General features: G+C 49.7%; 2 protein-coding genes across 2 annotated transcripts in view; one reads left to right on the top strand and one right to left on the bottom strand.

Annotated features, from left to right (window-relative positions):
* Positions 1 to 983: 983 nt before the first annotated feature.
* Positions 984 to 8,137, top strand: slc31a2 (solute carrier family 31 member 2). The gene is made up of 4 exons (XM_076029361.1): positions 984 to 1,352; positions 4,426 to 4,492; positions 5,368 to 5,593; positions 6,126 to 8,137. The coding sequence occupies exons 1-4, from the start codon at positions 1,344 to 1,346 to the stop codon at positions 6,289 to 6,291; spliced, it is 468 nt and encodes a 155-aa protein (XP_075885476.1). The 5' UTR covers positions 984 to 1,343; the 3' UTR covers positions 6,292 to 8,137.
* Positions 6,560 to 14,055, bottom strand: part of niban2a (niban apoptosis regulator 2a) — a 24,703-nt gene continuing 17,207 nt past the window's right edge. The window contains exons 9-15 of the mRNA XM_076029362.1: positions 12,927 to 13,114; positions 11,641 to 11,796; positions 11,319 to 11,432; positions 10,703 to 10,810; positions 10,371 to 10,482; positions 9,557 to 10,137; positions 6,560 to 9,523 (exon numbers count right to left, since the gene is read on the bottom strand). Coding sequence (XP_075885477.1) covers positions 8,966 to 9,523; positions 9,557 to 10,137; positions 10,371 to 10,482; positions 10,703 to 10,810; positions 11,319 to 11,432; positions 11,641 to 11,796; positions 12,927 to 13,114 — 1,817 coding nt within the window. The 3' untranslated portion in view covers positions 6,560 to 8,965. The remainder of the gene's footprint in view (positions 9,524 to 9,556; positions 10,138 to 10,370; positions 10,483 to 10,702; positions 10,811 to 11,318; positions 11,433 to 11,640; positions 11,797 to 12,926; positions 13,115 to 14,055) is intronic.

The following is a 14,055-nucleotide window of genomic DNA, read 5'->3' as shown; positions in this document are numbered from 1 at the left end:
AAAAGAAAGCTCATTGGCATCATAAAAACCTCCACTTCCTGTTTTGTCCCAGAAGTTAGAGACTCAAAGGATGCTCACAGTCACTCACACAATATTTCAGCTTAACAGTCTCCCTCCTCTGTATGCATAGATAGTTTGGCTTTCTTCCCACAACTTTATCAAATTTCCACTACTTACTTTTTAAATAATAAAAAAGAAAATGTCCCGGGAAAGTTTGGTGACTGTAGATGAGGTGAAGGTTTGGCTGAGTGTTTGCCAAGGGTGGGACAAGCATGCAGGTCGTCCAGTCACACAGTAGGCAGGTGAAAGAAATAGCATGGAAATTATTTTTATTATTATTATTATTATTATTATTATTATTATTATTATTATTATTTGAAAAAGGAAGCTTTATTTAAGAGTTGCTCGCTGTATTGGTGCTGTATAATAAGATAAGATATTCCTTTATTAGTCACACAGTGGGGAATGTTAAAATTCATTATTTAATTCTTTATTCGAGCATACAAAGAAGGAAAAGGAAATAAAAGGATACAATCATTAAGATATGTAGGCTTAATACTGAAAGAAAAAACAACAACACCAGCAACAAAACAAATGTCCACAACTTAAATGTGCTCGAAAGGAGTAGGAAGAAGTAGTTGACTTATCCAAACCTACCCCTACTGATTTCCAGCATTGCAGCAGCAAAAGTGGACAGCAACACACAATAAAAGCACTGCAAACAAGTATGTGTGAATCGTTAAATAGCAAGAAAACAGAAAAAAACAAACAAACAAAATATCTAAGCAATTTAAGATGTAAATATGAACAATGAAAAGTGTATGTAATATAGGGATTGGTAAAAGATTTGAAAGATTATCAGTAAAGTGAATAATGATGACACTGCTTTAACGGACAGAGCTTTTATTTTTGAGTCTTAAATACGCTGCTAAGGAACGAGCCGAAACGCTACGGATGCCCCTGAGGTTTACTTCCACCATGCGAATCTGCGCATGCGTCATATCTCGTCGTCGAACAGCTGCAGCTTTTCGCATTGTGCAAAGTTAGCCGCTACGAGCAGCAACGTGTTGACGCCTCCGGTGAACTTTTCGCCATTTAATGTATTCATTTATAGCGGCGGTGTTTTCATCGGCGCTCACTGAGAAAGAACTCCACTACCCAGCGTCACCCACGGTGCTGCTGTACTTCTGCACTGCACTGGTGAAGCGGGGCAGCGTCTCCAGGACCCCGCCGGTGGCTGCTGGCTGGTGGCCGGGACAAAGAGCGAGAGAGCCCGGGGCTCCGGAGCATGGAGAGCCGCAGACACTGCTAGCTGCTAGCTGAAGTCACAACCAACCAGCACCATGATGTCGGTAAGTTTGCACCGACTGCTCATAATAATAATAATAATAATAATAATAATAATAATAATAATATTGCACTTTACATTAAGAAATCTCAAAGTGCTAACACGCTGAACGCTGCCAGTCCACCGGAACAACTTTTGTTTAGGAATGACTCTCGTGTGTGTGTGTGTGTGTGTGTGTGTGTGTGTGTGTGTGTGTGTGTGTGTGTGTGTGTGTGTTAGTACTTTATAGTCATGTCTGTGTCGTTGACCCACTTTGCGAGTCACTGGGACGTATAGATAAAGCAGGTGGAACCCTGGTATCAGTCTGCATTTTCAGTGGTCTTAGTCTGGTGTTTGCAGCCCACTGTAACTCGAGGAGCGAGGTGGGGATGGGATCAATATTTTTGGAAGGCAGACAAACGGTTGTGTCAAAACGGATGACAAAGACCAGGCTGGGGAGTTGTCATTTACATGGTTGAGCGATTCGCGCACTCTGTGACGTCACAAAAACAATTTCGCAAAATGCTTAAAGTTAATCTTAAAATAATGTTTAACCTGTAGTTCAACCAAAGTTTAACCTAAGTTAATCAGACACTGCTGCTGTCAAGCCAGAGGAGGCCTCGTCGACCTGTTGGTACTGTTTAATCTGCGTGCAAACCTCTGATCGGTCCTTCGGTCCTTCAGTCCTTCTCGTCTTTAGTCATGTTTGAGTCAGTCAGGAGATTTGTGCGCCAGTGAGAAGTGTTTTGCATGAAACACTGCAGTGCCGTGCAGGACCAGTTCTTCCTCTTTTCTCACAGTCACGTTGTTGTTTTCCCACAACATCCATCAGATCTGGTTCCAGCTCAGTGGTTCTGGCAGTGGAGGACAGTGTCCCTCACTGGCACAACACAACTGACAGACGCACAACCCCATAGCAATTACAGCACACCTTCTTCTCTTGTGTGTTTCAACCTGTAGGTCTGTTTTGTGTATGTGTGAGTTTTTCTGTGGTTGTTGTTGTTCATGTGTCTGACGTGTGGAAACCATGACCCCTGCAGGACAGTAGACACCTACTGACTGACTGCTGGTAGTGAAAGACGTTCAGAGAGACGCTGGGTTGAAGGTCTGTCAGTGAAAACCAGCTTCACTTTAATGACCTCTTGCTGAACCGTGGCAGTGCATCCTGGGGTGACGCTCATCAATGACCTCAATTGCAGTTTGTCTCTCTCTTGGTTTCAGCGTCTGGCGTACGATCTTACATAATCTCTGCGACCTCACCACCTGTTTACCAGCCGTCTTCCTGTTCTTTCACACCGGGGTTTCCGCTGCCGCCTCGCACTTTGCTGCCGGCACCATTGTTCTATGAAATATGGGGTGAATAGACTCCATGTTGCACCTTCAGCCGGAGCCCTGAGTTCTCCAATTGTTCTGGTGGAATCAATCTGCCACCATCCAAGAGGCACTGAGAGCAGTTTAGATGACAGAAGGTAATTTAATCTGGAAGGAACAAGCGGTCAAGTCTGTCAAGGGTCTGCAGTGTCTGGTGGCCACTGCATCTTCTCAGTGAAGCAGAGGAGAAGTTTCTCCAGAAGACGTATTGTATCGCAATGAACAGACGTCAGCCATCCAGTGAGGAGAGCAGGGAACGACAGAGCTGCTCTCCACCTCTGAGGTGGAGGTTTGCAGTGTCACCGTGACTCAGTGCCTCAGGTCAAGCAGCACTGGAATCCTCTGCAGCTGGTTGGCTGACTGAAACTAAACTGTTTGTCCAGCTTAAATTTATAATCCAGAAGGTTTGCTCAATTCGATGGGTTTTATTTGCTTTTTTTGTTGTTTTTTTTGCTCCTCCCGGACGGATTAGGGACATAATTCCTCTGGATTTGTGGTGTCTGACTCAAGTTGCAGCACTTGCAGGTTTCCACAGCTGAGAGAGAACCTCCGTCCCCAGCAGCTGGGAAGTCCAGCATAGGCACCAGAACCAACCAACCGAGACAAAGACCTCATCAAGACTGTAGAGTATTCACATCCAGACCAGACCAAGACCAGACCAGGACTGCAGATATCAAAGAAAAATAACAACTCAACAGAACCAGGATCTTTTTTTTTCCAAGCTTTCAGCAAGGCGTCTTTCAAACATTGTCTTGAACAACGTCCCGGCCCACTGCGGCTCGGTAGATTGGTCCCGAATGACAGCGATTATCACATCAGTTCCTCTTGTTCTTCTAGGAATCCTGCAGCATTGAGCAGCACAGAGGAGGCAGTTTGAGCTTAGTTGACTGCATGTGCACATTGTTGGAATTCTCTCTCAGGAACTGGAGGAGTACCAGGAGATAAAGTCTCTCCATTGTGTTGCTGGCTCCCGTCAGGGACGGCTGATCAGCAGGAAAATCCCTGCTGCGTGCTTTCATTCTCAAACGCCAGCAGTTCCAGTCTGTGTGCAAGTTTAATCTCAGAAGTCAATGTCTTTTTTTTTAATCCAGACATATTGATGTTAGCCTGAAAGCACCAATCATCCGCAGCTTTAGGCATCTTTACAGCAGACGTATGTTTGTGTGAGTAGTAAGAAACATTGTGAGCTTCCATCAGACAGTCAACAGTGAGAGCCAGTGAGGGCTGAGGTGGAACTCAGACACAGGGATGTCTCCATACACAGGTGGTGGTGGTGGTGGTGGTGCAGTGAAGCCAGGTGGCTCACTGACCACAGCTTTGACAACCAGCACCACACAGGAACTGGAACAGGTTCCACTGGAGGTTCTTTATTGTTATATTTTGATTCTAGACGCGTCTGAGAACTTACTGAAAACAGACTGGACATCAAAGAAAGAAACCCACGGGTAATGGAACCTGGACATAGAAGCAGCGCACATAGATCACAATCGTTCATTAGACCAACACACGCGTTTGTTCAATGGACACTTTTTAATTCAATTATTCATTCAGTTCCACGTGCTGCATGCATGCTTTTGCCTCATGTGCTATCAGAGATGGTGGGACTCTTTAATGATGGTCCCAGCTCACTGTAGACGTAAAGAACTTCTGCTGATGGAGCAGCTGGAGCAGATCTTCCAGCGTCTGTCAAGGCTGTCCTTTCAAACTCTCTCATGTTCCTCTCTCAGATGACCTTCCAGGCGTCCAGCAGTGTCATGCTGCTCTTTGACTTCTGGGACGTGCACACTCCTGCAGGTAAGCACCACACAGTGCAGCTGCTGAGGCCACAGTGGGCTCTACAGTGTGCCAGAGGGGGGGAGCGGAGCAGCAGCAGATGGATGGAGTGTTCTGGGTTCTGGTTCTGGTGAGCCACCTCATAGGAGGAAACAATCTATCCTGGAGAACACATGTTGCTGTAATGTCAATGGAAAATGAAGCAAAGTTGCAATCAAACCAGTGTCTGTGAAGCCCCACCAGGGTGTTTAGCTCTTGGAACCACCCAGAACCACTTAGAACCATCTAGAACCACTTAGTACCACTAGGGTGTTTAGCTCTTGGAACCACCCATAACCACTTAGAACCACCCAGAACCTCCTAGAACCATCCAGAACCACCAGGGTGTTTAGCTCTTAGAACCACCCAGAACCACCTAGAACCACCTAGAACCACCAGGATGTTTAGCTCTTAGAACCAGCTAGAACCATCCAGAACCATCTAGAACCACCAGGGTGTTTAGCTCTTCATTGAAATGACTAATAACGGACCACATATGGCCCCCGGGCCGTAGTTTTTCTTGCCAGCCGTGGTCAGTGGTTGAACCCAGTTCCTGGAGGTGTTCCAGCTAGATTAGCATCAGCTAGGTTAGCTGCAGCCTTTGATGTCTCCTGATGTTTTCAGGACAAACACAGCGTCAGTTTGAAGGTGTTGCAGTGCCGCTGGCTCCAGTGTCACCTCATCCATCACAGCTGCTTTACGTTAGAACAGGCTTTGAACGGGTGATCCGTGCCAATGCCTCTCCATCGTCTTGTTGCTTCATGTCTTCATCCACAGCAGCTTCACTTGGATACCAGCTACTAACCTGCATCTCAGCAGCAGAATCAACTCTGGCCGCCTTGTCTCGTGGTCTCCAGGGATGGCGCTGTCGGTGCTGGTGGTCCTGCTGCTGACGGTGTTCTACGAGGTGCTGAAGGTGTGGCGCGTGAGGCTGGGGAGCCACTGCCAGCCTCCGGCGCCGCCACGGGCCCAGTCCCCCAGCCAGGCCTCCTCCGACTGCAACTCCATCCTGGAGGGAAGCCCCTCGGAGTCGTCCCTCTGCCCCTTCCAACCCCAGCACAGCAGCAGCAGCACCAGCAGCAGGTGGGGAGCACCAGGTGGAAGCAGCTGGAGAACCAGCAGGCAAACGCACTGATGGATGAAACCAGATGAACAGCACTGGTCATTAAACCAGCGTGTCAGGCTGTGTTCAGACTGCAGGTGAATCTGATTCAAATCAGATTCCTCCTTAAATCTGATCTGCAGGGCTGACTGTGCACACTGTCTGTAGCCAGGGTCCAAATGGGGTGTGGCTGTGTTCAGACTGGCCCACAGTATTGAGCCATCTGACAGGCTGCTGTAGCAACAAGGTGGCAGTGGAGACGTCGCCCAGCGTAGCATGTAGCATGTAGCATGTAGCGTGTGATGTCATTCAGGATCAACCTCTCTTTAAAATGATTATTATTCCTTGGCTTACTGGTCTCAAAATTCCTACTGTTGTAAAGTGTTGTGTCACCAGTCTGTGCCCCTTCATTCACCCTCACCCTCCTCACCCTCACCCTGAGTCATGGTGGACCAGAGCCAGAGGTTTGCACTAATGACCCCTCTGTGTTCTCTCCCTGGTCTTGCTGTGTAGGTTGCTGCTCCACCTGGTGCAGACGCTGCTGCACCTGGTGCAGGTGACTCTGGGCTACATGCTGATGCTGTGCGTCATGACCTACAACACCTGGATCTTCCTGGGGGTCGTCGTAGGCTCGGCCCTCGGCTACTTTGTGGCGTATCCGCTGCTGAGAGACGTCTGACTGGGCGCGAAGGCCCGGCCCGGCCCGGCTCGGCCCGGTCCAGTGCTGCGCAGGGTAACAAGATATTCTGGACACGGTGGTGGAGCTGGCTACTGTAAAGGGCTACGTGGATGAATCTCCTAGTAAAGAGTCACTGCACTGACTGTTGCGCCGCTGCGTCCGAGTCTTGAAACTTCCTCACAAGCTTCTGTCTTCCTCTTTCCTTTTTCCTCTCCATTGTTGGCCAGAGTTGCTGTTGTCATTTTTTGAAATGTGACTCTATACACTCGTGTGTGTGTGTGTGTGTGTGTGTGTGTGTGTGTGTGTGTGTGTGTGTGTGTGTGTGTGTGTGTGTGTGTGTGTGTGTGTGTGTGTGTGTGTGTGTGTGTGTGTGTGTTGTTGTTGCCATGGCAACCTTTCTTGATGTGGTTTTATCAGTGTGGACAAACCTTCTAACATGGGGAGAATAATGTGCCCCCTGTCCCCCCCCCGCCCTCCCCACCCCCACCCAGATCTACATGTACAGTCTAACATGGTCTTGTTGGTGAAGTGTCATTTGGAGCAGTCTTCCAGAACTCCAGCTGCGACGACGCGAGCAGTGGGAGCAACGGGAGGTTTTTATTGGTGGACGGCCGGCGACGCTGCGGCTGCAAAGGGAAAAACCACTGCTTGACCCTGAAGACTTTGCTTTGCGACTGTGCTGTGCCACTCTGATCTAATCTGGCTTTAATGCCGCCGACCGACTTCTGATGACAAGATGACGCACAAGCAGGGTGTGTCACCTTATGTGGCAGCACAAAGTTGATCAATGCTTATCCAACTGGAATCCTGCCGGGTAGCAAAATAACTTTTCACTGCCTTCTAACCGACTGCTGTTCACTGGTGGGGGTTGACTCTGCGGTGAAACCTGTCTAATCACCGGAGGCAGGTTTGCTCATCGACGTCTCCGCCTCTGTGTTCTCAGCAAGGTGAAACTTCTTGAAAGGACTTTGAAAAACACAACAATGAGCTGAGCAAAGTGTTTAATTCATAAAGGTTTATATTTGTACGTGACTGGAAGACTTTTTGTCCCGACTAAAACCCGACATTCAGCTGAGACTCGACTCGGCTCAGCTCAGGCAGTGATTTCACAACGGGACTCGGCATGTGACCTCTAAGAGGAAGCGGAGTGGCGTCAGGTGCTGATTGCCTCAGAAGAGGAGGTTGTGTAAAGGAACGCGGCAGTCCCAATAAAGTCTCATCCTGCACAGCGTGTCTCTGCCTGAGTGTTTGAGCCGTGTGCCAAGTCCAACTGTCTTCAGTAGACAACACTCAACCCTGCTGCGCCTCCACTCTCACTCTTTATTTGGTTTGCACTCGGAGTGGATTCTAGTTTCTTGCTTGACTGGATAATAAATACCTCCACCGTGCAACCCTCCGTGGTATTTTCAAAGACCTCAGAATCTCCTGTGAACCCTGAGGAGAAACTCACCCCTCTGGCACAAACAGGAAGCTTTCTGTTCTAACGAAGCGTTGCTAAAATATGTTGTGTTGAAACATTGAGGCCATTTACATAACACAGGAAACCGTCAACTTCATGTTAAAATAATACATATGTACATATTACAAAATACTGGTGAACCAAAATAGAAATAAGATTCTTTCATATGAAGCCCCATTCAACGTAAAAGTGAGCGTGCAGCGCCCCCTGCTGGCGGTCTGTGCACCTCGCTGAGTCGGCAGTTTTAAAGGAATCTGGACTAACCGAAGGCCTGTTTTAAAAATATTTACACTCACTGTGGATTCCAGCGTTCTGATGACGACTGAACGACAGCAGCGCCGTCACCAACAGCCAACAATGCCATTAAAATAAAAATAAAATAAAAAACCCACTGCACGTTTGGACCTGCAGGTACTGCCCAGAACATTAGAATATCCTGAACAGGTTCCTGTATTTCTGCAATTCAACTTAAACAGTGACATATTATATAAAGGAATAATATGCAAATCAATATATTTCAAGTTTATATTTCTTGATATTTGATACATTTATGATTATTTCTTGCAGCTTAAAACAAACCTCAAATTTTATAATAATTTTCTGAGTTTGTGGCTTTGTGGTTTTAATAAGCTGAAAATCTTAATGAGCAAAGTTACATGTTTATGTTAAATTGCCAAAATAAAACAACTTTTCCTGGATATTCTAATCTTTCGGGCAGTGCCTGTAAAACCCCTGGACTGTCACTGATGTGCAGCCTTGTTGCTGAAACCCAGCAGGTGGCTTTTAGTAGAGTGCAGTTCAGCATTGAAACACAATCCACACAAAGCTATGATACCCTCCTCCCTCCCTGATGCTACACCAGCGTCTGGCCCCACTGCCTCCTTCCTGCAGTGAGCTCCATCAGAAGCAGTTTCTCAAGTAAAGACCTCGATGCTCTGTGGTCATTGTGAGTTCAAGCCAATCAGTGCAGATGTGCTGAACAAGTGTGGGAACATTTTAGTGTTGAGTCAAAACCCTTTCCAGTGTCTAATTAGAAGTGATGGAGAGAATTCCAAGTGTGCAACAGTCAATGTGATCACATGATGTTCTCAGAGCTTTCCACTCGATGACTGCATGAAGCTGCTGCTGATGGAGTTCAATGCAGGGAGGAGTCAGTGGCTGCAGACTGTTGCTGTGTCAGGCTCTTCAGGTGGACCTTCCACCCGATCGTCTTCTCTACACCATAACTGCTTCCACCTCAGTGTTCTGACCCGGTTCTGGCTGAGCCTGCTCTTCATCTGGACCCTCCATGGAGGGGGACTGGAAGCCGCTGTCGCCCCCTGTGCTGGAGTCTGTGGCTGCTGCTGCTGCTGCTGAGGCCTCAGCCATCAGCTCCACCTCGGCCTCCTGCACTGCCACCTCCATGGCCTCCATGGCCTCCTGGACGGCCTCCTCCTGCACCTTCTCAACCTCCCTCTCCTCCTCCACCTTCTCAACCTCCCTCTCCTCCTCCACCTTCTCAACCTCCCTCTCCTCCTGCACCTTCTCAACCTCCCTCTCCTCCTCCACCTGCTCCTCCTCAGCCTCCTTTGGTTTCTTGTTGGCCTTGAGCTCCTGCAGGATGGAGTGTGGGGACGATCTCTGTTGCTGGGATTTCCGTGATGGCACCGCGTCCTCCTCGGCCTCGACCTCCACTCCGTTGCCCACGGGTGACAGTTGGGTCACCACCTCTTCAACTACGGGTGTGGGCTGGGTGGCGTCTCCATCACCTGAGGGTGTGGGCTGGGTCACAACCTCTTCACCTGAGGGTGTTAGTTGGGTCACCACCTCTTCAACTACGGGTGTGGGCTGGGTGGCGTCTCCATCAACTGAGGGTGTCAGTTGGGTCACAACCTCTTCACCTGAGGGTTTGGGCTGGGTGGCGTCTCCATCAGCTGAGGGTGTGGGCTGGGTGGCGTCCCCGGGGTCCTCCCTGGAGGGCACCACCACCTCCACCACCGGGTTGATCAAGTCCCGGATTTCGTTCACGCTGTCGGGAGACTCTGGATCCTGGGCTGCTGCTTGCTCCTCCTCGTCCTCCTCGTCCTCCTCGTCCTCCTCTCTGCTCCCGTCCTCCTCGGGGATGAGCTCCACTCCTGGGATGTCCAGGCAGGACTCGTAGGGCAGCGGCAGGCCTTCCAGCTGGATCATGGACACCACCTGCTTGCGCCTCTTGCTCGCACCTCCTCCGCCTCCTCCTCCTCCTCCTCCTCCTCCGTCGATGCCGTCCATGTCATCGGTTCCAAACTTGGCGGCCCAGTCCACCTGGGGTTGGTCCTCCAGCAGGTGCAGGTTGGGGTCGCTGCTGGTCAGGACGATGCTGTCTCGGTAGAGGTTGTGTCTCCTCTGGACGGCCGCCTCCTTCACAGCTGAACACACCAAAAGGGGGCACATCATCACTACATCCATCCAGAAACAGTGGGCTTGTGTTGTATGGTAGAATTTGTAATAAATTGAATGAGATCAAACTGGGAGGGAACGAGAATCAAATTATCTAAAATTGAGATTTTAAAGTTTTTTTTTGATTGTTGTTTTTTCTGAAATGGTTTGAACTAAAGCGACGTAAACAAACAGAAACCTAAACTCTTGCACTCCTCCTCACCCATCATGATGTCCTTGGAGACGGAGTGCAGCACCACCTCCTCAAACAGGTTTTCCACTGGCAGGAAGCGCGAGAAGTCCTCAAAGATGAGCTCCTGGAATCGAGGCAGCTCCTGAGGGATGAAGAGGAAGAGCGGATTCTTCAGAATCGTCTGTTGTGTGAGTGTGTTTGACTGGTTCTGACTGGTTCTGACTGGCTGTTGTTTCTAGCGGTGAAGGAGCTTCGTGGTTGATCTCAGTGCAGAGCGCCGCTGAGTGACAGCGCAGGTGTGTGAGGGCCAGTGTGTGTGAGGGCCAGTGTGTGTGAGGACCAGTGTGTGGGGCGGCACTCACGGGCGAGCAGGACGGCCGCAGGTGCCGCAGCATGTAGGGGATGGTGATCTGCAGCAGTGCCTCCCTGAAGAACTTCTTGCGCACGGTGCTGCTGTCATAGTCGTATTTCTGTGGAGCGGCGGCAGGAAGAAAAATCACTTGTCTTAGTTTTCATGTTGATGATGAAAATCAATGCGTGACAACAGTAGTCGGTCCTTTTCTTTAACCTTCCTCGCTGGGGGATTGTTCTTCAGGAGCAGTCACCGACCTTTAGAAGCTTTGGAACCTTTAGAACCTTTAGAACCTGAGAGCTGCTGCATGGCTCCTCAGTCACATGAAGGACAACCGGTTTGCTACAATCATCAAACTCTCAGGTACATCTCATCATTAATGATCTGGATCTATGTGAAGACACTGATGACGTGAACAAGTCCTCAGTGAGTATCAACGATTGAATTTTAGCCGCTATTCTTCAAACAGGCCTGCGGGGGGCGACTTGTGTGGTCCTTGGGGAATGGGAGGGCGCCACCTGTTGGCCGAGGGCACCACTTTGGTGACGCTCTGCTGTACAGTTTTCCTTGCGTGCCTCATGGGCACCATGTTGCTACTTGGCCAGCTGGGGTGTTGTCATCCTCACCTTGAGGACTCGGTCCTGGCATCGCTGGATGACCTTGCAAAGGTCGCCTGAGCCGCTGGAGTCCAACGACTGCTGGAGCAGCTGCTCAAATGTGTACACTGAGTTGTCCATTTGCTGCAAAAAATAGAACAAAACCACATCAACGAGAAGCTCACAGCTCACAGTTCTGTCTGTGACACACTGCCACACTGCTTTTGTCAAGCAGGTGCTGCTAGAGCCTTGACCACCAGCGGCAGGGACAGGCTGCAGGAGTGTCCGGGCCTCCTGGAACCTCCTCCCGGTCTCACTGGTCTCACTGGTGGGTGAGTGAGCAGCTCCTCACCTCCCCCATCAGGATCTGAGCTCGGCCGACGAACACGGCCGGACTGGAGACGTCGAAGCGCTGCTGCAGCCCCTCCAGGTTCAGCTGCTCCACCTTCTCGTAGCAGCTGTGCATCTTCACCGGGTGGAACGCCAGCATGGAGAGCCTCTCCAGGTTCTGACCAGAGGGGGGACACCAAAGAAGAAGAACAGATGCAAGAGTCAGAAAACGATGCTCATCAACATGAATGAAGAGCTGCTGTATGCGGAGGTGATTCTTCAGAATGAGTCAGTGTCTGCAGCTGAGGAGCCTCCCTGTCCTCCTGACACCCCTGCTGTCACACACACTTCCACACACACTCCGTGTCAATGTTTGGGAATGATATTTCCAAAGTACAAGCAGCAACTCAGTCTTAAGAATTCTGTGACTTGCTTCTTTCTCTCTCTCTCCCTCTCTCTCTCTCTCTCCCTCCCTCTCTCTCTCTCTCTCTCTCTCTCTGTATCTCTCCAAGCAATTTGAAAACAAAAAACATCTTTTTATCCGGAATCCAGGTGTGTGTCTGCTGTGTGAAGCAGTTTCCTGGCGCAGTAGATGTTGGAGGAAGGTCTCAGAAGGCTTCAGGTCTCTGAGGGTTTCCTGCTGGAGCCGATGGTGAAAATGCACTTTGCTTACTTTTGTATGTCGTCGCTAAGGTGCGGTTGTGATTGTTTAGCGTGTGCATGACTACAAAGCCCTGGGGAGGAGGGCGGCGGGGGGTGGCAGCCAATGATTGGTTGGAACGGTGAGAGGTGCTGCCTGGTGCAGGTGACAGTGACGCTGAGGAGGGTTTGCAAGTTATAAAGGTTGTGACTCTGCAGACACAAGGCCACAACTCTGAGGAGATGCACTGCATCAGAGTCACTTGTTGAACCTTTCCCCAACTCCTTGAAATCTCAGGAAGCTGCTGCAAGAAGAAGTGAAACTTTCCCGGAGATGACTGAGGAATGTGATGGACTGTCAACCCTGAATGATGTCATTGAATCCCAGACACACAGCTTGAGGCATTGATGCTGATGTGCCTTTAAAACGTGCCCTCTTCTCCTTCCCTCCGCTGCAAAATAACATAGTGGCCACAACAGGAAATTACCTCAAACTAATCCAACTCTACCACAAGACCACCCACTGCCCCTGACGTCTTTGAATTGATAGAACTGCTGTTCATAAACATCTCGTTTATTCCTTTTATACCCTCAAAATATTTTATTTTCATTTTGTTTTTTTGCCTCATTTCTTTTTAATTCATATCATTAAACCCTGGAGGCTCTCACCTCTCCCAGCTTCTCCTTGCCTCCTCCGTTCAGCGAGTTCTTGCTGATCTCCACCAGCTCCTTGAAGAAGACGTCTCTGACCTCGGAGAAGCCTCGGCTGGTGGGCTCCATCAGGGCCTCCAGGATGGAGCTGATGTAGGGCTGCACGCTGCTGCGGAGGAGCTGCTCGGCTCTGGGCAACACCACGGCTGCAGTTTGGTGAGAGCACATGCAACAGTTGGTGGTGGTGGTGGTGGTGGGGGGCGGGGGGGCGGGGGTTAATGAGAGGGAAGGCGTGACGGAGGACACGCATGGAAATCCTGCAGACACATGACTGGACCAGGGAGGCAGACAAAGAAACACACAGGCGAACTTCAAAAGGGCAGAGTAAATATTTGCGGCCAGCAGGAGGTGCATTAATTAGAAAAGGATGACGTGTGGCCACACAGTGGCGCTGCTCCAGTGGAAGCCTTGTTGCTTTTAGCTGCTCCACCCTCTGTTCAGTAAAACAACCTGGGCCAAAAGACGCCGGACGCAAAGCTTTCACGCCGTCGCCCAGCAGCTCCACCAACGAGCCGCCGTCCGTGTTTGCTTTGCTTTTTGTTCCCCGGCTGCACCTGCGGGTGGCGCTGACTTCAGTTTCAAGGTGGGTGAAGTCAGACACGGCTGATGGAATGCAGATCAGCCACTTCTGCTCAGTGCGACACACAACGCTCATGGGAAGAAAAGAAGTGAACGGCCCCATCGCTGCCAATATTTCCATCTGTCACAGCAGTCACAGCTGCAACTTTGCCATGGATAAAGAGTGACAGCGAGTGAAGCCTGACTAACACCAGCTAACCGCTGATCACCATGAAGCACAGCAGCTAACGTTGTGTTTTCAAATGTTCCCTCAGGAGCCTTTAGTTCCTCAATAGGATCCTCAGTCTATTGATGGAAGCTGATGAAAGATTGTGAGCTGTCCTGCCTGTGTTCAACATTAGAAACTGATGCAGTTGACATGGGAAATACTTTGGACCTTGGACGTTAGTTTGTAAGCAAGAAGTACCCTTCATCAACCACTCTTCATTCTGCAAGCTGACGTCCACTCTATGGCAATACAATGACAATGCTGCATTTTCAGTGATGTGGGCCCGGATGCTTTTAGATC

The sequence above is a fragment of the Nelusetta ayraudi genome, unplaced genomic scaffold, assembly GCF_046127955.1.
Source record: "Nelusetta ayraudi isolate G7.1 ecotype Tasmania unplaced genomic scaffold, CSIRO-AGI_Nayr_v1 ptg000026l, whole genome shotgun sequence".
Classification (NCBI taxonomy): Eukaryota; Metazoa; Chordata; class Actinopteri; order Tetraodontiformes; family Monacanthidae; genus Nelusetta; species Nelusetta ayraudi.
Note: the sequence above shows the minus strand (reverse complement) of the source record. Positions and strands in the feature narration are given on the sequence as shown.

What these genes read in the sequence shown, in the direction of transcription:
- slc31a2 (XM_076029361.1), top strand. An exon ending in GGACGTGCACACTCCTGCAG is followed by an intron (nt 4,493 to 5,367) that starts GTAAGCACCACA and finishes CGTGGTCTCCAG; the next exon opens with GGATGGCGCTGTCGGTGCTG. An exon ending in AGCAGCAGCACCAGCAGCAG is followed by an intron (nt 5,594 to 6,125) that starts GTGGGGAGCACC and finishes CTTGCTGTGTAG; the next exon opens with GTTGCTGCTCCACCTGGTGC.